The sequence below is a fragment of the Corythoichthys intestinalis genome, chromosome 17 (assembly GCF_030265065.1).
Source record: "Corythoichthys intestinalis isolate RoL2023-P3 chromosome 17, ASM3026506v1, whole genome shotgun sequence".
Classification (NCBI taxonomy): Eukaryota; Metazoa; Chordata; class Actinopteri; order Syngnathiformes; family Syngnathidae; genus Corythoichthys; species Corythoichthys intestinalis.
The window spans coordinates 14,947,172-14,969,410 of NC_080411.1; the positions used below are offsets into that span (position 1 = coordinate 14,947,172).

Below are 22,239 nucleotides of genomic sequence, written 5' to 3' on the forward strand. Positions count from 1 at the left end.
GTTCTATACTGTCAAAACTGCAAATTTGAGCGATGCCTTTCAGACAGGGGTCTCCAAAGCAGTCCTCGGGAGCCGCTGTGAGTCCTGGTTTTTGTTCCTACCAATTAAACACTGACAGTTTAACCAATGACGTTTTTGCTAAAACAAGCAGCACCTGTTAGCGGGAGTTTCATTAGTCGGTGGAGTTGATTTCAACAAATGCTGTGCAGTTAGTTAGTGATTCATTAGTTCCAGGTCGCAAAGCCGGCACGAGTCAATGGGGCCCGTCCTAGCATGTCAACATATGCACGCATGAAACTCACCGATGACCCATGCAATCAATAGTGTCGGTTATGTTGTCAGGATTAAGTTACTAAAATTTACCATTGCATGCCATTAACTGTAGTACGAACAACAACATTTGTTATCCAGCAGCTCTGTAGGTAACAGGCCGCAGAAAAAAAGTCTCAGAAGGATCGTGTGCAATTTAGCAGTTTATTTAGGCAGTTGTGTATACAAACGATTCCAACACTGTCCATCCGTATATACGCGGGTCAATCTGGTTGGTAGGGTCACTTTACACAAAGCAGTTAAAATAAAATAAAAATCCACTTCAAAATCACATTTCCTCACACATTCATCTTTTCTACATACAAAAAAAAAAAAAAAAAAAAACAATCCAAAAACAAACACCCACTTGTAAGAATAACATCCACCCCTTCACCCCCCAAAATCTCAGTTTTATAATCAGTCTTAACATACACACCGTTATGACTATATTCCATAACATTTTAACAAAAAAGGTTCAGTCGGAATGAAATGCAACAATCAAGATATTTTCAAACATGATTTAAAGCTGTGAATGCCAGCAACTACTGAAAACAACGTATTAATTCTGTCATAATGCGGTCAATAAAAAGAAACGCCCCCAACCACCCATCGAGGATCGTACTACGGCAGCCCCTGGAGTGCCAGGGTAGAAAAAATAATATATTTCTCATAGCTATTCTGTACACACAGTTGATCAATCTGTAGTATTCTGTACCCACAGATTCACACATTTACAGGTCATTGCTAAACTGTAGGTTCAATTGAGTAATCTGTGGGTACAGGTAAGTGAACCCTTGGTACAGATTACTAAACCTCGTTTTTCTACCCTGGCGCTTGGGGTATGGGGGCTCCGTAGATCCTTACAGAGCCCCCTGGGTGCCAGGGTAGAAAATATTTTTCATTGCTAATTTGTACCTACAGTTTAGTACACTGTACCCACATTTTAGTAATCTGCACCCATTGTTTAATCAGCATTTTAGTAATCTGTACCCACTGTTTAGTAATATTCACCCACTGTTTAGTAATCTGTTCCCACACTTTAGTCATCTGTACCCACAGATTACTAAACTGTACCCACCGTTTAGTAATATGTAGTTAGTCCCCAGTTTAATAATCTGTACTCATAGATTACCAAACTGTACCCACAATTTAGTGTGAACCCACACTTCAGTAATCTGTACCCACAGTCCAGTAATCTGTACCTGTACCCACTGTTTAGTAGTCCGTACTCACAGATTACAAAACTGTACCCAATTTAGTAATATGAACCCACAATTCCGTAATCGGTACCCTCAGATTACTATATTGTAACGACAGTTTAGCAATCTGTAACCACACTATAGTAGTCTGTACTCATGTATTACTAAACTGTACCCACTTTTTAGTAATCTGTTGTTACACGAAATTTAGTAGTGTACCCACAATTTAATATGTACCCAACTTGATTTACAGTTTAGTAAATTGTGGGTACAGACTATTTATGAATTTTCTTTTTTACCCTGGCCCCCGGTGGGTGTCCGTAAGGATCCACAGTAGTTTGGCAAAAAAATGATTAAAAAAGAATACATTTTCCCCCCTCGAGGTGTGAATTAACACTCGGAAGTAAAACAGGACGATAATTCAAAAGAACGCTACTGATGATGAGCTCAAGGCAGAAGCATGGAACCTTTTTCCTCCCCAATTTCAGCCCTCCTAAATTTCTCAAAAATATCATGACACCCATTTATTATTTTAAATTAGCATTAGCGTCTTCGGTGTGAAGTGTTTTAAGGTTCCCTGCCCCTGCCAACTAAGGCAAAACGACAGCAAAACGATAAAAGTTGACACATTCATAAGCTTGTCCGGTATAGAAATATGTTTACGCTTCTCTATTTAAATTCTCAATTGTTACTCGTATCATTTTTGAACAAAACCCAACAGACAAAAAAAAAAAAGGCAATTCTTAATCATCACGGCAATTACAAATGCACTGTAACATTAGTTAAAAAAAAAAAAAAAAAAAAAAAAAGACAAAAATGGGAGGAAAACAATATATTTCAGGATTTTTGACAGTCAAACAGCAATAAACAGTGTGAGAAAATGTTCAATTTCAAGATTGTCACGAGTCAAAATACTGAAAGCTATTTTTTTTTTCAATTGATCATCAAGCAGGCACGCAATTTCTTGGCAAAACCGTCATCGTGGATGAGTTCGTGAGCACGAATCGACACGTGGGAATCAGATCTTGAGCCATTTTGAAAAAGTGACAATGACATCGTGACTTTTTGACACTTTTTGCTGTCAAGTGAAGTTTTTTATGTCACATAAGAAACAGAAGAGGGCGTTAAAACACACAAAAAAAGGTGAAAGTTACGGAACTCTAAAAGGGTCCAAGTAACATTTTGAAATAAATACCTTCTGATAAATGACAAATTGTGTAATATAGCCCTTAAATTGTATAATAATTGCATTTTTTGCAAAGTAAGTTTTTCAATGTCTTTTTCCACAATGGCCTTTTTATTTCATAATGTCATTTTTCATCACAACAAAAATATGCCGATAAAAAAGGATTTTGATTAGGCATCTGTGTGGGCAACTCAGCCGCTGACTGACCGGTAGGACCCCAGAAGGACCCTGCAGCAGCTGCTACAGGAAGCTTCAGGCTTGCCTGTTTTAGAAATATTGCAAGATCTTTTTTTTTAATCTTGCATGAGAATATGCAATGCTGCTTTAGCCTTTTGCGGTGTTTACAGAGTGATCCTTACACTAAACGTAACTCGTAGCGTTAGCGTAGCAGTCACATTAGCATGACGAGCATCTTTTGTAACTCACTCAACTCGTGGGTTTAATTATTTGAAAATAATAAGTGCTGCGTTTGTTGATTTGGTAGCACTAGGCACAATCTATAAGCCTCAGGTCATCATTGTATATTTGAAGCTATTGAAGCAATTAAAAAAAAAAAAAAAATTTTTTTTTTTTTTTACAGATGGTTTAAAAAAAAAAAACTATATCTGCCTCAAATATCGGCTTACAAAATCTGCTTTGGATATTGGCTGAAATTTTTTTTAGGTAACTGTATCGGCATTTGAAAATCCCATATTGGCCGACCTTCTAATTACTTACTCAGAGAAGGTGCGAATCAGTGCGATATAGTAAATGAAAGGCCTTTACCGTAGCCTGAGCGAGGATTTCAGCAGCATTGTGTTTTGAGGAGATACTTTCTGGAAGTTTACCTAAAAGTTTATTGACGCGAACAGATGCTAACGTGGCTAAGCAGACTTCACGATTCAGCCAATCACTTAACTGACTCAGCCTGATGTACGTATTTGATTGACATTGACAGAAGACAATTCATTTTTCAGAAAAACGACATTATGAAATAAAAAGGCTATTGTGGAAAAAGGCATTTTGAAATCAAATACTTTGTGAAAAACGCTTTTTATCTTGTAAAATCTTTTTCATAATAATATAATCTTATTTTGTTCTTTAAAGGCCATATTCCACAATTTGTTATTAATCAAAATGGTATTTCAAAATGTTTTTAATTTTTACCCTTTTGGGGTTCCGTAAATGGTATGTGGGGGTCATTGCACTTCCATTACAGCCAAGTGACTGCCACGCCACTTAAAAAAATAGAATAGAGCAGCAGGAATGAAAAGAAAGGTGTGCTAAAGTGCTTCTTCCTTCTCCCGCATAAGAAAATCTGACTTGATCTTGATTTCCGTCCCCCCGACTGGAACCCAGCTGGCTCAACAGTACAGCGAATTCAGTGTAATCACTCCGTAATGCGTCAACTCATTTCCCTGCCGTCCATGGCTATAGACGGACGATTCGTTTTGAACTGGGAGGGCTGGCATTGTTTACCTAAAGATTCTCTACATCTGTAAAACATACGGCTGCGCGACAGGCACGTTTTAGTTCGTTCATATTGTGCATTGCAGAATGGCATGCTTCTGACATCACCGTTGTGAAAAACCAGAGATCTGCATGGATTAAAGTGGGGAAAACAAATTTGACTGAAAATGTTTGTTTTGTTGATTAAAAACAAAATTGTCAAGACTAAAATATTGAGGTGAGGTGCTTAATTTAGTTAAGGTAAATCAACCTATGGGTGCCAATTAGTGCCCTATAATGACGAAAACTAATCAATGATCAATTTTCTTGTTTTTCCCCCGATTTTAGTGGGGGTTTCTTCTTTGCCCCCATTTCATTTTCCATTTTCAAAAGGTTTTTTTGTTTTGTTTAGAGTTCTCATTTTCCATGTATTTTTTTGTATTTTATGTTTTTCAGGTTTGAGTTTTTTTTTTGTTGCAATTTCTTTTTCTTTTATTATTATTTCTGGCAGCTTTGCCAAAAATTTTCCCCCCCGAGTTTTTCTTTTTGCTGTTTTCACAGGCTTTTTGCTGTTCAGTTTTCCATGTATTTTTTGATTTTTCTTGCATGCTTTTTGGGTTTGAGTTTTCCTTTTGCCGTTTTCACAAGTTTTTTTGCCTATTCGTGCAGTTTCTGCGTTTTCTAGCATTATTTCGACTTCTCGAAATTTTCTGTTTTTCGGGTAAACTTTTTTTTTGGTCAACATCTTTTCCAGATTTTGGATCCCCCTAGCGCAGGCATAACCTAGGCCATGTAGTAGCTTGTTGACCACGTTTGTGTAGTTTTAGAACAATGATCTATTGAAATTTGCGGATTTTTGAATGAAAACACAGATTGTTTCATTAGGATCGTTTTGATTAAAAAAAAATTATAAAAATTTTTCGACAAAATAATCAGTGTGAATATTTATGTGAAAACTGTACATATTATGTGTATACAGGTAGTCCCCTGGTTATGAACGAGTTCCGTTCCTACGCTGGCGACGTAACTCGAATTTTTGCGCAAGACAGAATTAACCCTTTAAGTAAATCTCAAAATAACTATCCAAAAAGTAATTAAGTATTGCATTTTGTTTAATGATGGAGCATACACCGCCCTCTGGTGGCAGCGTTGGGTCTGGCTGGACTGTTGCCTTGTATGACTGAGAAGCAGACTCAGACGTCTGACATGGCTAAAGGATAGCTGCGCTCTGGTTTAGCCCACATCACGGTGTAAGCTGTTTCAGCTAATATACACTCACCGGCCACTTTATTAGGTACACCATGCTAGTAACGGGTTGGACCCCTTTTGCCTTTAGAACTGCCTCAATTCTTCGTGGCATAGATTCAACAAGCTGCTGGAAGCATTCCTCAGAGAGTTTGGTCCATATTGATATAATGGCATCACACAGTTGGTGATTTGAGTGACTTTGAACGTGGCATGGTTGTTGGTGCCAGAAGGGCTGGTCTGAGTATTTCAGAAACTGCTGATCTACTGGGATTTTCACGCACAACCATCTCTAGGGTTTACAGACAATGGTCCGAAAAAGAAAAAATATCCAGTGAGCGGCAGTTCTGTGGGCGTAAATGCATTGTTGATGCCAGAGGTCAGAGGAGAATGGCCAGACTGGTTCGAGCTGATAGAAAGGCAACAGTGACTCAAATAACCACCCGTTACAACCAAGTTAGGCAGAAGAGCATCTCTGAATGCACAGTACGTCGAACTTTGAGGCAGATGGGCTACAGCAGCAGAAGACCACGCAGGGTGCCACTCCTTTCAGCTAAGAACAGGAAACCGAGGCTACAAATTGCACATGCTCATCGAAATTGGACAATAGAAGATTTGAAAAACGTTGCCTGGTCTGATGAGTTTCGATTTCTGCTGCGACATTCAGATGGTAGGGTCAGAAATTGGCGTCAACAACATGAAAGCATGGATCTATCCTGCCTTGTATCAACGGTTCAGGCTGGTGGTGGTGGTGTAATGGTGTGGGGAATATTTTCTTGGCACTCTTTGGGCCGCTTGGTACCAATTGAGCATCGTTGGAACGCCACAGCCTACCAGAGTATTGTTGCTGACCATGTCCACCCTTTTATGACCACAAAATGCCCAACTTCTGATGACTACTTTCAGCGGGATAATGCGCCATGTCATAAAGCTGGAATCATCTCAGACTGGTTTCTTGAACATGACAATGAGTTCACTGTACTCAAATGGCCTCCACAGTCACCAGATCTCAATCCAATAGAGCATCTTTGGGATGTGGTGGAACGGGAGATTCGCATCATGGATGTGCAGCCGACAAATCTGCACCGTGTGATTCCATCATGTCAATATGGACCAAATTGTCTGAGGAATGCTTCCAGCACCTTGTTGAATATATGCCACGAAGAATTGAGGCAGTTCTCAAGGCAAAAGGGGGTCCAACCCGTTACTAGCATGGTGTATCTAATAAAGTGGCCGGTGAGTGTATGTTTGTGTATGCATTTGTAATTAAGTTTAGAGCTACAGTTTGTGGAGTTACGTGTGAGCGATTTGCTATGAGAATTGTAAATATGCTAGCATTCGTAGCATTTAAGCTAGCGGAATTTTGTTTGGCAAATGTAATCTACTTAATTTACATATTGATCAGTCTAGATGGACGTTTCAACACCAACTGTTTTGTGTCGAGTGTTTTATTGTTAAAATGCATGTCGTTTTGAACTATACCTGTGTTCCAACTTTACAAATTGTGAAAAGAAAAGGAAGTCAAAAGCTTAATAAAACACAATTGCCTTGTTTGCGGTCTAAAGCTGAACAACCTCATGTTTAGGGAGTACAGAACAAGTCGCGCAAGTCTAGTACGTCGTAACCCGGGGACTACCTGTATATTGATTTGGAAAACGGATGGGGAAATTGCATTGTTATTTAGCCCTGTCCTAATTAGCTAGCTTACCTCATTCACCACTATAAATGGCAATACAAAGCAAATCCGTATTAACTGGGAAGGGCGGCATTATTGCCAGCCCCTCCCACTCAATTACGTATTGGACGTCTCCTGCTGTCAATGGCAGCTAATGAGTTAATGGTGGAAAACGCGCCATAAGATGAACTCCGGGAGGTTCTTTGTGTAGCTGTCATTTAATCGCCGCTAGTCCTCCCACTCAAAAGGACTGGACGTCTATTCCCGTCAATGGTAGCCAATGAGTTAACATATTAGGGAAAAAAACAAAAACAAAACTCTCCTCTCCTCCTCGGCTCACCCGGGAGCCGCGAACGGATTGCATGCTTATTGCTATAAAGACACTCGGAGAGCAAACAAGGCTATAGCGATGATGTGCGTACGTTTTTCGTGAAGAGTAGCGAGCTATCGTGCCAGCAGTTTGATGAGGTTGGCGCACATCTCGAAGAACTCGATGGTGTGGCTCCCTGGCCGAGGCACTGGCGGGAGGTCGACGCCTCCCGTCGAGTCAATGGAGGAGGTGAGCGAGGAGGCCAGCGAGCCCTCGGTGCCCGTTTTGGGCGGCGGGACGACGGGTGAGTCGGCGCCGTCCGTGTCACTCTTTACCGTTGTGCGGTAGTTGCCCACCGATCCGGAGCGCAGAGGCGTCGCCGTGCCAGATTTGGTTTCCAACATGTCGTCTGGAAAATCGCATTTGTTAGCCGGCTAGGGTGTAAATAATCATTTTTTCATGACGATAGACAGAACAGTGTCTATTTGTTAACTCTGACGGCGCTAGACGTCTAATTCATTTAGACTGTCAACAGCGTCAATGGCACTGAAAGCAGAGCATTCAGTCATTTACAAGTCACTTTCTGTTAATTTGGAGTCACTTCCTATTCATTTGGGGACATTCTCTGTTCACTACCCCAACATCAACAGGAGATGACCCATAAATGCCCCTGAATCCAGAGGAAATGACCCAGAATTGTTCCAAAATCAACAGGAATTGACCAAAATCAAAAGGAAGTGCCCTATGGAAACCCCGAAATCATCAGGAAGTGACAGGTAATGCACCAAAATGGGAGCCCCCAAAAATCTTCATTCCCCCTTCTCAGTCAAAATGAATTGGACATCTAGTGCTGTCAATGGCACTGAAACAGAAGCAATAACAGCCAGTCTACCTGATTCAGGAGGAAATTACAGGTCATTTCTTGTTCATTTTAGGGCATTTACAGGTAATTTCCGGTCACTTTTTGTCCTTTTTGGTTAATTTATGGGTCACTCCCTATTTTTCGGTCACTTCCTGTTAATTTGGGGGAATTTACAGGTCAGTTCCTGTCCATTTCGGGTCACTTACTGTTGATTTGGGGGCATTTACAGTCACCTTCTTTTCAGAAACCTAACACCAACAGGAAATAACCCTCCTATTAAAATTGATTGAATTGAAAAACTGACATGACAATGTTACTGTCATAGCACTGCTCATGACACAACATTGTCACATGCATGTCACCACGTAACATGACATCTGTATCAATCAGGGTAAGGCATAACATGAGTACTGTTTATGCAATATTTGCACCGTTACATGATAGCATTTCTGCACTGTTATATCAATATCTATGCACAAAGTATCATACCAAGTCTCTTAGTCTGAGTACTGTAAATTGTGATGTACACACTGTTATATCACCACTACATCACCGCTTGATGCTAGTCACTTATTCATAATCTAACAGGTGTAACCTGTAGCCTTGTTGTACTTTTGTACCATTGTACTTTTGTTTTACGTGGTGCACTTCATGTCAAAGCATGAAATTAGTGGTCGACCGATATATATGGATGATACAGGAATTTTTCCAACATTGGCAAATTATTAAAAAACGCCGACAAAAAAAAAAAAAAAAAAAAAAAGGAATTTGATTAGGCATCTGTGTGGGCATTTGTGGCCGCCGCTGACTCACGGTAGGACCCCAGAAGGACCCTGCAGTGGTTCGAAGGCAGGCTGACAGGAAGCGTCAGGCTTGCCTGTTTTGTAAATATTACGAGATTTTTTGTAATTTTGCATGAGAGAATATGCAATGTTACTTTAGCCTTTTAATGTGTTTTCCTAATCCTCACTCTAAATGTAACTCCTAGCGTTAGCGTGGCATTTGCGTTAGCATTAACATGGTGAGTACCTGCTTAAACTCTTACTTGTTTACATCTTGTTGTGACATCCTGGTGGGTTTAATTATTTGAAAATAATGTACTGTTCTTGCCGAGTGTGTATTATCATAAAAAGAAGTGCCGCGTTCGTTGGTTTGGTAGCACTAGATCGAATTAATCCGTTAAGTCTCAGGCATACGCGGAATTTAAGGGGGGGGGGGGGGGGCAGTTTTTGACGGGCCAACTACATTGGCACGACACCAGCGGGCGTACCATATTCAATGGATGACGATCTTGGCGAAAAGTATAGCTGTCCTAGGCAACCAGATTTAGAATTCCCCTCAAGAATGATGGTAAACAAAAACCGCTCATTTTCAACTTATTATAAGTATACTTCTAACTTGATTTAATTGCTGACACTGCCTTTCGGGGTCATCAACATGTTGTGAGCCCCCAACCCCCCGCCCCAAAAGTCAAACTCCGCCTATGTTCTTAGGTCATCATTGTAAATTGGAAGCTGTTGAAGCAATTAAAAAAAAAAATTGCCCTTCATAATCTAAATGCTTTAAAATAAAGTATATCGGCCTCAAATATCGGCTTACAAAATTGACTTTGGATATCGGTATCGGCATTTGACAATCCAGTATTGGTCGACCTCTACTTGAAATCTCCTTGTAATTTGCATAATGACAATAAAGCCATTGCATTCCATTTCTAGTGTTGTCAATGGCAGCCAACGAGTTATAGGAGTGGCCATTAAACAATACTAACAAGTTGTATTGTGAAAATAGGAGTGAACGAATGAATGTACCGTCTATACTCCGGAAGTCGAGGAGGTAGGTTCGGCTGTCCACCTGGTAGAGTTGAAGGCTCATTTTGGTCTGCATGCCAGTCACCGGGTTTTTCCTTCTCACCCGTAAATAATAAGGATTCACAACCTGAAAGGTCCCGCAAAAAACAAATGACTCAATCAGTGAACATTCATGCTTCCATGCCATTCACAGTAGCCACGTTTACATGCTGACTTTTATTCATACCGATTCAAATCATTCCGAATGGAAATTTCACATCAGTTGTTTACATGTCACTTCAACTATTCCGATCCAGCGTTTACATGTGACTGCCTTTATTCCGAAAGGACGTTTGACAACTGCCGTCTGACATGCGCAGATTAATCAAAACAAAGCGTCACGTTGCAAAACATGGAGATCGATCGTCAGATCAGCTGCTGTTTTAACTTTTCGAATAGAAACAAAACTTCAGAATGATACGCCGTTCATTTAAAAAGTTGTGTGGGTGCGCTGTGCGTGTGCTTGGAAGCCATGTTGCAAGTGACGTTACTTACGTCACCATGTGACGTCACCACGTCAGTACAGAGCATGCGCAGAAAGAACGCAACCAGACACCATTCCGCTTCCCTGTTTACATGATATAATTTTACTTCTAATCGGTTTGGGAAAAGGAATATTCCACCCCTGTGAATCGGAATGAAATTCCATTCGGTTTGGGCCTGTTCATTCCGAATGAGGTGTTTATATGGAACACATTTATTCGGTTTGAACAAATATTCCGATTGTAATTGGAATATTTGGCTCCATGTAAACGTGGCAATTGATAGACGTCCAAATAATGTCAGTTCAATTTTATAATTGCATAATTTTGAATTTCAAGTCAAAAACAAAATTAGCCCGAAGCGAGCTGTTAGCATTTTAGGTTTCATGTCATGAAATGAAATCTTCAATATTCCATCTGATGCTTATTATGGAAATGATAATTGAAAATGTGATTTTACATTTGAAACGATGCTAATGGCTAATGTTTCTACCATATTTCATGCAAATTTCACCTTCCACTCATAGTCCAGCTGCTTCATGGCACGACACACTTCGGTCATGATGTCGTTGGGTCTGCTCTGGCTACGGATGCCCAGGTGCCACTTGGCCCGCCGCACGCCCTGGTGCTTGGATTTTTGGGGGTTTAACTCGTCAAGGGTGTGGCGGGGCCGCGGCGGCGTCTCCGCCACCAGGAAGGGCACACGCTCGGGGTGGGGTTTGACGGCGGCAACCGTCAGGTGCTGGTCGTCTAGGAAGGTGTCGGGCGGGCTGGACGCCAGGTAGAAGTCCTTGGCCTCGTTCATGATGCGCCGGTTGTCGATGATGAGGTGGTAAGCCACGGCCAGCGGGTCCTGGTGGTTGCGGTTGTAGATGCAGGCGAGGACCTCCTCCTCGGTGCACTCGAACTTGTCGCACACCTCCTTCAGGGCCTCATCGTCGATCATGTTGTTGCTGTAGGACGGGTCCTCGGGGAATAAGTACTTGGGAAGGTCCTGCTTGAACCAGTCGTCTTCTCTGCGGGGCGTGGGGGAAACATTGTGACTGAATGTAATTTGCAGGCTTCCGTGCACATGATTTATAATTATTTTTTGGTAGTATTAACTCATTGGCTGCCATTTATGGCAATGGACTGGTGCTGCAACGATTAATTCGATTAGAAAAAATCTTAGAATCAAATTTTGCTGCTTTCAGGATTCTTTTAATTAGTGTGCCGTTGTAAGGGTTAGTATCGTAAGCGTTTGAATTTAGTTTTATTGATTTGGGTGGATCCGCAGTCCTCTAGTGGCAACAGTGAATATGACAAATCCTTTAACATGGCTGGATCCAGATGCTTCCTGTTAAGACCAACATAAGGTAGGTTTTTGATTGAGCTGATATGTTATTTTATGCAATCGTAATTTATAGTTATATTTAGCAGTTTCAAGTGGGAACATGTTTGAACGATTTGTTGAGCACTGTAAAAATAAAAATGCTAGCATTTTAGCTAGTGGACTTTAGCCAATTGTTCTTTTGTTGTACTTAGATCCTATTTTTTTTTTATGCTGTTTGAAGATAAACTCAGATATTTTATTTTTATATGAGAGTACAAGTCTGCATAGTTTGAAGAAACACTCAGGAATTTTATTTTGTGTTGCATTTAATCTTAGAACGCCTCTGTTTTACATCTCCTAAAATTTATTCTGCAACGTATTAAATCTTCCTAATTCAATGATTCAAACTAACGAGTTGACAGATTAATCAATTACAAAAATAATAGATAGCTTCAGCCCTACAATGTAGATTCATCCATTCATTGCCAACCCTCCCAGTTCAAATGGATTGGACATTTACATCTACTTGACATCTTTTCTGAATGAAGCGTTATATGTGGTGCCCCCCTCAAGGAAAAATTGTGGTAAATTTAGATTCCCACGCCTGACTGGGATCCTCACCTGATCTCTTTGATGGTGGCCCTCTTCATGGGGTCCACCTGCAGCATGTGCTTGAGGAGGCTGGTGACGGCGGGGTTCAGGTATGGCGGCGTGAAGAAGATACCGTCGCAAATCTTCTTGAAGAGTGTGGGCACGTGGTCGTCATCGAATGGTAGCGTGCCGCACAGCAGGGCGTAAAGGATGACGCCGCTGCTCCAGATGTCCACCTCGGGACCGGCATATAACCTGCCGACCAAAGGGGAATTAAACTGGGTAAAAATAGTCAATGATTTTTTTTTCTTTTTTTAAATTAAACACAGAAATGCATAAAATATATATTTTTTACCCATTTTTCAATTAAAAAAACACCCAGAAATCATGTAAATATGATCTTGTTGAACTACTTATTTAATATTTTAAATAAAGGTAAAAATGTAAGTATTTTCATTTTTATGTAATTTTTGTATTTCAATAAATACAAAAATAGGGTAAATATTCCCCGATTTTCATAAAATTAACAATAAATGACTTTATATATGAACTCCCTCGTCAAATGATCGCAAAAATTGGTAATTAGTCGACTATCATAATTGTTACTTGCAGCCCTACTGTTAACTCTTTCAGTGCCATTGACAATGATAGATGTCCAAACATGTGGCTCTTTTTGTCTTTCTGCTGTGAAATGAGTTTAGTCTCGACTGTCACCCGTCACATTCGTATAATTTTCTAAAATAAATAGCTATAGAATACTCAACAATGATCACCCTTGGTTTTCAAAACCACATGAAGGTGCCACACAGCTAATGAACCACCATGACGCTTCACTGGTTAAAAAAGCTGTGGCTATGACTACTCAATGTAATCTCTCACTTTCTTTGGGATTGACAACCTCTTCTGCCACCAGCTATCAACATGTTGTAATACAACATTTTGCTACTCGTACCTCATGCCTCCCAGCATGCAATGTGGCCCTGTAAATGACATTTCAAAGTTCATGTTCATTGCTCATTATTTCTTCAGTTGCTGTTCTAGTTGTTTCATTAATTGCTAGCGTTACTACTCAATTAGTTGTTATATTCTGCCTTTTAGCGCTCCTAGAGTGCCCTCTTTTGGTCACTCTGCGACATCGTTTTGTCTTATTTTTGTGTAACTAAAGATTTCTGCATGGCGTTTGAAGTTGATGCTTCTGTCGTGTGCTTATTTGATCCTTGGGCAAAATGTGTCTGTTAGTATTGTTTATTTGTTTAAAGGACTGTAGATAATTTTGTTGTTGCACAAAATATTCAATTTTTTTGTAAAAGACGTTTGTGAATTTATGTTTGGCGAAACTATAGCTAACAAAGCTAATGCTAAGTTGTATACTTTTTTTGTAGTTTTACAACAATCTAAAGAAGGCAATGGTTAGAGGCCATTCTTTGCTTAGGCAGCCCCCTAGCTTGCCTATACCCAAAGGTTGTCCCAATGTCCAATCTATTTGGATTGGGAGGGTTGGCAGCTAATGAACTAATGTTTGTCACTGCTAGCGCTTCCAGTTAAAATGGATGGAATGCCTAGCGCCCTCAATGACTTATACAGCATTTATTACCTTCCCGAGATGACTTCAGGAGCAGCGTAATTAGGGGAACCGCAACTCGTCCGCAGGAATTCTCCGTCGGACATCATGTTTGATAAACCTGTACACCAACAAAATTACTCAAGCCACGCAGCCCAATCCCGCTTCGACGGCCGTTCGTCTTTGCTCACCAAAGTCGGCTATCTTTGCATTCATGTGTGCGTCGAGCAGGACATTTTCCGGCTTGAGGTCCCGGTGCACCACCATGTGCCGGTGGCAATAATCCACCGCCGAGATGATCTGCTGGAAGAGTCGCCGACTTTCCTTCTCATCCAACTGTCGGAAGGAAAAGGTGTAAATAATGAGGTGAAAAGAACAAAGCGACACCTCGACAAAAAAGTCGATGATGACGCATAGTCCTTCTCGCTTGTCCTTTCTGGAAATGCTTGCACGTCATTACAAGATGATTGACAACAAAAGCAAAAAGCGGGTGGATATATCAGAGCTGCGATACAGAAAAATTGGATGCAATTTGGAAACACAGAATAGGGGAAAAAGCGGAAGATTACCTTTCCATTTTTGCAGATGTAATCAAAGAGCTCCCCTCCGGAGACATACTCCATCACCATGAAGATATCCGTCGGGGTGCTGATAACCTGATACCTATGGGGATCATCGCGTGATTGGCCTCTTAGAAACATGCACACTAATAGAACAAAATACAGTGGCACCTCGAGATACGAAAGTTTCGGTACACAGAAAATCAATCTTACGAAAAAAATTTTCAGAGTTTACGCTTCCTATTAGAAAAAATGATTCATCATATGAAAGATGATATGAACACTAACAGATCATTCCTGCTCACAGCAATGCAATAATGTAACTATGTTTGACTATACTGGCGTTTGACTATGGCTGCCTAATTTAGCTTATTTTTTAGCATTCTGTGTGCGCTATAAGCTCGATTAGTCATGTGATAACGTCTGTATAATGAGCTGGAGCCTAACAAACTAGTTACATTTAAGCGACACTAGAGAGTGACAAAGCATTGCACGAATAAAAATCCTGAATCATTATGCGAAAGCCACTCAGAAATGAAAAAAAATTGTATCTTGAGGTACCAGTGTAAATATCAATTCAACAGCGGGAATTGTACTACAATGCAACATCGTAAAGTGGATGATAACATGCATGTTGTTAGCCTTGCAAGCAAAACTGTACTTCTTGATTCACTAATTGATCTTGCAGTCCCATCGAGCAAACCTCAAATGTCCAACCACTTTCCCCGTTGTGTAATTTTCATTTTCTCATTAAAAGAGAAAAGAACATCACTAAAAGCTTTTTTGACAAGAAACGATATTTTGGCGAGTGTGAAGAGTCATCGTCCAATCAGCAGCCGTATATATATATATATTTTTTTATGTTTTTGATGGGATCTTTCCCAGATTGATATTACAAGTGGGAATCTGCGTAGCTCACGATATGATTTGATTTGTGGTAAGACTCAAAAATAACAATCATCTCCCAATATGGCAACACTATGCCTATCAGTGGCAGACAATGAGTTCATTTTAGGGCATTTTCTGTTGATTTTGGGGCATTTATGGGTCACTTCCTGATGATTTTGTGTTCTTGGACAGGAAGTGACCCGGGAATGTCCCCAAATGACTAAGAAGTGACCCTACGAATAGGACACTATGGGCGTCAATTTTGGGGCATTTCATGTCATGTCCTTTTGATTTTTACATACTGTACTTCCTGTTGATTTTGGAGTTTTGAGTCACTTCCTTTTCAGTAACCCCAAATCAACAGGACGTAGCCCGTAAATGCCCCAAAATGAACAAGAAGCGACCTGTAAATTCCCACAAGACATGCTCTGTTTTCAGTGCTGTTGACGGCGCTAGACGGCTAATCTAGTCAAAATGAATTGGATGTCTAACGCCGTCAGTGGCAGTCAGTGAGCTAATGTACACACTACTCTAATGGAAGAGTTTGATAGTAACCTGTTGGTTCCTTTTTTAATCAGTGACACCTTTTTAAAACGAAATTATGATTGGTGGGAGCATAATGTTAACCTTTTGGGCCATTAAGTATCGTGATATATCACCTTTTTGATGTATTGTCACACCCATAATTGATATGTGGAATATATTCATAGCGGATATATGGAACAGTCAATCTGGCGTGCCAGGTTAGCAAGTTATTGTCATCTCGTTTTATCAAAATTCAACTGAAAAAATTTGAGATAGCAGTTTAAGGACCTATCGCCCAGCCAGCCGCTCCCAGTTTACATGGATCAGACAACTTTCTGAAACGTGATCATTAACTGCCAACCCTACCAGTTAGCGCATTGCTCGCATATCAGCTGCATGTCAACCGTGCAGAGGAATGTAAACTTCCTTTGTGTGCATTCGAGATGTCATCTTTGCCAACGCGAGGCTAGAGTGTGCGAACAAAGCGGAGGCCATTTCGATGGTACCGACTTGCGTTTGGCGTCAGCTACTCTATTGGCTGTTATGCACGTCACCTAAAATGTTATTCTGGAAGTCAATATTATGAGCAGGAAATAGCTCAGCGGGTGGATTAGGGTACGTGCGCACGGGGCGTAATCTGGGACTTACAATTTAATTATGTGAGGGTGCCTGAAAAGCTTAAGGTTCTGGATCTCCCGGCGGATCTTGCCCACCACGTCCAAGCTGCGGATCTTCTGCCGGTTCAGAATCTTCACGGCTACTTGGTGCTTGGTCAACTCGTGTTGGCCCACTGCGAGAAGATACAAAAGAATTGCGTGAACACGATTGCCGCTTAAGGTCTAACGATGCATCTATGAGTGAGGCAAATGTTGCTATTTTGTTGAAAAGGAATGTTTTACATTTAAATGTCTTGTTTCAGGAAGAAAAATAGTCAAAAACTTCAAAATTACTTTGTAATTGCAAATGTAGGTGCTTGAATATGTACAGTGGGGCAAATAAGTATGTAGTCAACCACTAATTGTGTTCTCCTACTTGAAAAGATTAGAGAGGCCTGTAATTGTCAACATGGGTAAACCTCAACCATGAGAGACAGAATGTGGAAAAAAACCCAGAAAATCACATTGTTTGATTTTTAAAGAATTTATTTGCAAATCATGGTGGAAAATAAGTATTTGGTCTATACCAAAACTTCACCTCAATACTTTCTATGTACCCTTTGTTGGCAATAACGAAGGCCAAACGTTTTCTGTAACTCTTCACAGGCTTTTCACACACTGTTGCTGGCATTTTGGCCCATTCCTCCATGCAGATCTCCTCTAGAGCAGTGATGTTTTGGGGCTGTCGTTGGGCAACACGGACTTTCAACTCCCTCCTCACCACGTGGCGTCAAAATGATAACAAGAACGGGGAGCAAAAATCCCAGAACCACACGGGGGGACCTAGTGAATGACCTACAGAGAGCTGGGACCACAGCCGCCAGGAACTTAAATCCTGCACTCTCAGACGTGTCCCCCTGCTGAAGCCAGTACACGTCCAGGCCCGTCTGCGATTCGCTAGAGAGCATTTGGATGATCCAGAAGAGGACTGGGAGAATGTGTTATGGTCAGATGAAACCAAAATAGAACTTTTTGGTAGAAACACAGGTTCTCGTGTTTGGAGGGAAAAGAATACTGAATTGCACCATACCCACTGTGAAGCATGGGGGTGGAAACATCATGCTTTGGGGCTGTTTTTTCTGCAAAGGAACCAGGACGACTGATCTGTGTAAAGGAAAGAATGAATGGGGTCATGTATCGAGAGATTTTGAGTGAAAATCTCCTTCCATCAGCAAGGGCATTGAAGATGAGACGTGGCTGGGTCTTCAGCATGACAATGATCCCAAACACACAGCCAGGGCAACAAAGGAGTGGCTTCGTAAGAAGCATTTCAAGGTCCTGGAGTGGCCTAGGCAGTCTCCAGGTCTCAACCCCATAGAAAATCTGCGGAAGGAGTTGAAAGTCCATGTTGCCCAACGACAGCCCCAAAACATCACTGCTCTAGAGGAAATCTGCATGGAGGAATGGGCCAAAATACCAGCAACAGTGTGTGAGTTAGTGAAGAGTTACAGAAAACGTTTGGCCTCTGTTATTGCCGACAAAGGGTACATAAAGTATTGCGATGAACTTTTGGTAGTGACCAAATACTTATTTTCCACCATGATTTGCAAATAAATTCTTTAAAATCAAACAGTGATTTTCTGTTTTTTTTTCACATTCTGTCTTTCATGGTTGAGGTTTAACCATGTTCATAATTACAGGCCTCTGTAATATTTTCAAGTGGGAGAACTTGCACAATTAGTGGTTGACTAAATACTTATTTGCCCCACTGTATGTAAATATCATCAAAGGCACTTGTAATTAATCGAAGCATTGGAGACTTTATGATATCAGCAAATAATATTCAAAAGTTGTCGAAATAACCAATATTGTATAGTATTGGCATGAATATTTTTCTTAAATTGGACGAATTGCTGATGAATGATATAATATTTTCTTGGGCGTTGAGTGCAGTTGGCCAAACTGATTAAATGTTAAATTTATATTGAACAAATTGCCTGTAAAGATAATCTTTTTAGAATTCAAAAACAGTGTTAACACACTGGCTGCCATTGACGGAAATAGCCATCCAATTCATTTTAACTAGGAGGCTTGCTTTGAAGGATAATTTTCCTGTGCCAGACGCTAATCAATAGAAGTCGACCGATATGGGATTTTCAAAGGCAGATGCTGAATGCAGATACAAAATAAACATTCTGCTGATTGCTGGTGTTTAAAACTGATTTTGTAAGCTGATATTATAGGTCGATTTTTTTTAACCACATTGATTATGAAAGGCAAGTGAAACGCATTACATAAATGCAGGGTTTCCCCTACATTAAAAGATTGTGGCGCACCGTCACACCAAAACAAAAGCTCCTACGCCTTGCAAATGAGATGTTTTTTTTTTTATTTTTTTTTTTAAGATTTATGAATACACTTTCTAATTTATAATTTGTTTAACATAACAATAAGTCAAAATGAATATATATATATATAGCTCATCATTTACGTACTACTTGCCAGAAGTTGTCTGAAATAGCACGTCAAATACAAATGGTTTCTTTACACACTTTATTTTGAAAATCACATCGGTTCTCCAGTTGCAAGCTTCTGCCTGACTACGTTGGCATGGCGTTGGAAATTGGGAAAAAAAATCCACAGAAAGGTATTTCAAGTTAATGAATGTAATTCTGCTTTAAGCCTCTGAAAATGACCTTAATATTGACATAACGTTTAAGTTCTTGCCCCGAATCATAATGTCCTAGCATAGCATTTGTTCGATGCTGATATGACTGGTTGTAATTTCAGATGAGCATTTTGAAGTATTTAGAAAAGATTTGAGTTGTCAACGGACGAGAACCGTTAACGTTACTATTGATTTACATTCAATTGCGTATAAATAGCTAGACTTTTTTTCCTCTTATTACTACGAGAATAAAAGTCATATAATTACGTAGGGCTAATGTAGATGAATAAGCAGCTATGTATTGTACGTAAGAGCGTTGCCGCCTCCGTTAAAAATCAACAATATGGAAGGCATCTTCTATCTTAGAATTGGTTTTACAAATAAGGAAATCCTTAATATTTTTTTTCTCATCTACATCAAATTATGATCCATAGAATGATTTATACTAATGCTTCGTCATAGCTCCTAGCTAAGGTACAATTCCATAAAGTGCATTGGGGCTCACAGCTACATTACCCCTAGGCAATAATACGACTTCAATCTTGTTGTCCTTTTATTTTATTCTTTTTTTATTTGGCTCTAATACACCACCATAGATGTAGATCATCACGTTCCGAAACATTTTATTAGCCTGGCTACGAGAAACTGGTTTGCTCAGTGGAAGGTTGACTCTCACTTGTTATGAGGAAGTATTAGAGACCTACGGGTAACGTGCACTGCTTTGACATAAAAAATAAAAAAAAACATTGTGTCACATTTTACGGCATGAAAATAGTATGTGACGCAAGGATGCGATAGAACGAGAAAGTCGACATTAAAACAAAAATAGAAACAATGCGAAATGAATAGTTTTTCCATTTTCAAATGTGAAAAGCAAATCAAAAGGCAAAATTATTTGTTGTAAATTAACACTTTTTATTGGATTTGTGAGAAGATTCGTGTTTTTTTTTTTTTTTTTTTAACATAATGACTGTGTACAAATTCATTAAATTTGCTATCATTTGAGATGTAATCATGACAGAAACTGCAACGTCAAGGTTAATACTCAGCAGGTTCAATGTTGAACATTATAAGATATATTCCTCCAAATCCGATTGAAAAATTTTAAGATATATGCACTGGGCCAGTCTCGGTTTAGTCGTCTGATGATGCTTCAAGCATAAAGATAGAAACTGAAATTTTATTTAAAAACATGCCGTCTAAATGAGAAGAAATTTTAATGGACATTCACTTAGGTTTTAGCTGGTTAGCTTAAATGTATAAATTTTGAAGTTAAAAGAAAAAAGATTTTTATAATTCCAAAGGGTTCGTTTAATGCACGTGTGAAACTCTTGGGGTTCGGTACCCTTAGGAAGATTAAGAACCACTGGTCTGGACCTTTACAAATCAGTATGTCTAATCAATTCGGATCGGATTGGCAGTCAATAGGTAAAAGTTGTACCGCACACCCACAAATCCATGTATAAATAATATTTAATAATTTACAATGTTAAAAAGCCGATTTAAGACGAACAAATGAAAGCGGTCAGAGAAATGGTGAATAAAGTTCAATGAATGGCATTTCTTCATGGTAAATTTTTAAGTCGTTTAATGGCTATTTAAGACGTCAATTAAACCCAGGTCACGTCACTTGCACCCCCACAACATTCCAAAACTTACCAGTGAATCCCCACCCACCACTATCAGGAGCTCGTGTCGCTTCCGACCCACCCTGACAATCATCTAAATTGACGCCCAACAACGGGCACGGCGATTAATTGAACGTCTGCATAATTTTTATGAGATTACCACGCTTTGGCGTCAATTATTTTTCGAGCTTCACTTCCCGGTGGCTCCCTAACAAGCGACTTGTGGCTTGGCTCAAGAGTAACCACTAGCTAACTCTGCCCGTATAAAACAAGCTGTTGCTAACTAACGATGTCTGGCGTTTTTAACTTGGCCGCAAAAGAGTTGAGCAAATGGGCAGGAGGGAGAGACAACAAGTGCGACGCCTTCCCAGGGCTGGCAAGTTAGCTTGGCGAATTAGCCGCAATGCTAAAAAGATTCGCCGGCCACCATCTTTCAGTTGAAGTCAGTGAGGTGAGGGGAGGCGGGGGGGGTTCCCGTCGCGCGTCTTCTTACCTTTAACCTTCCCGAACGTGCCCACTCCGAGCGTGTCGCCGAGGATATAGTGTCCTATTTTGACTCTGCCCTCGTGTTTCGTCTTCTCCGTCGCCATCTTCCCGCAGTGGCCTCGGTTAGCCAGGCAGCAAGCGGCGGACGCAGATGGACCGAGCTCCGACGCCGAGCTTCAACACAGGAGTCTCCGCGCCGCACGTAGTGGGAGGAGCCGACGCAGGAGACGTGCAGTCGAACGTAAATGACGTAGCGAGGTGCCTTCAGGTTCGCCTCGGAAATTTGTGCTGGTGTAACCCGCGAATTACTTTTCAAAATTGTTTTACAAACCTCTTTTCTTCACAATAATTTGAATACATGTTCGACACAATATCATAAAACCAACTACGTTCTAAATAACGCTATTGTATCGTTTTTACATTTGAAAAGCTAACAAAAACTCGTAAACTACAAAGTTCAAGGAAACACCCTTGCGTTCCTCCTTATCTTCTGTTTACACTCGTTTAACTTCCCCCTAACCTAAACAAAACAGACTTGTCTGTTTAAGTTTTAAAGTTAAAAGCAAAACATGTTTAACAAAAAAATGTTATACGCATAGATGGCGAGTATGTTTGATGATAAAAGGGTTTAGTCGTCATACAGCAGAAATATTTGATAGGTTGATCGCTTAAAAAAAGATTTAAAATGTAATCTCCCTTTTTGTTTTTGTCTTTAAATTTATTATCCTCACTTAATGTATTATTTTGAACAGTGGGTGGCAGCAGACTGCTTAAAACTACGTAATGCTCGACAGAAATAAATCAAAACATTGTTTGGAGTGTTTTTATAAACGGCCATTTATGTTAGGACAGTTTAAATGGGCTGGAAAATGGAAACTAAA

At 40.2% G+C, this 22,239-nt stretch overlaps 1 protein-coding gene across 1 annotated transcript; it reads right to left on the bottom strand.

The window, feature by feature from the left end:
- Positions 1-629: 629 nt before the first annotated feature.
- On the bottom strand, positions 630-21,626 carry prkaa1 (protein kinase, AMP-activated, alpha 1 catalytic subunit). The gene is made up of 9 exons (XM_057818708.1): positions 21,366-21,626; positions 16,629-16,770; positions 14,577-14,670; positions 14,199-14,343; positions 14,041-14,128; positions 12,477-12,701; positions 11,058-11,559; positions 10,023-10,149; positions 630-7,761 (listed from the first exon to the last, which is right to left on the bottom strand). The coding sequence occupies exons 1-9, from the start codon at positions 21,460-21,462 to the stop codon at positions 7,487-7,489; spliced, it is 1,695 nt and encodes a 564-aa protein (XP_057674691.1). The 5' UTR covers positions 21,463-21,626; the 3' UTR covers positions 630-7,486.
- Positions 21,627-22,239: the final 613 nt, after the last annotated feature.

What these genes read in the sequence shown, in the direction of transcription:
- prkaa1 (XM_057818708.1), bottom strand. Translation starts at nt 21,462, where the DNA reads ATGGCGACGGAGAAGACGAAACACGAGGGCAGAGTCAAAATAGGACAC. An exon ending in CACGTTCGGGAAGGTTAAAG is followed by an intron (nt 16,771 to 21,365) that starts GTAAGAAGACGC and finishes ATCTTCTCGCAG; the next exon opens with TGGGCCAACACGAGTTGACC. An exon ending in AGCTGGACTATGAGTGGAAG is followed by an intron (nt 10,150 to 11,057) that starts GTGAAATTTGCA and finishes GGGACCTTTCAG; the next exon opens with GTTGTGAATCCTTATTATTT.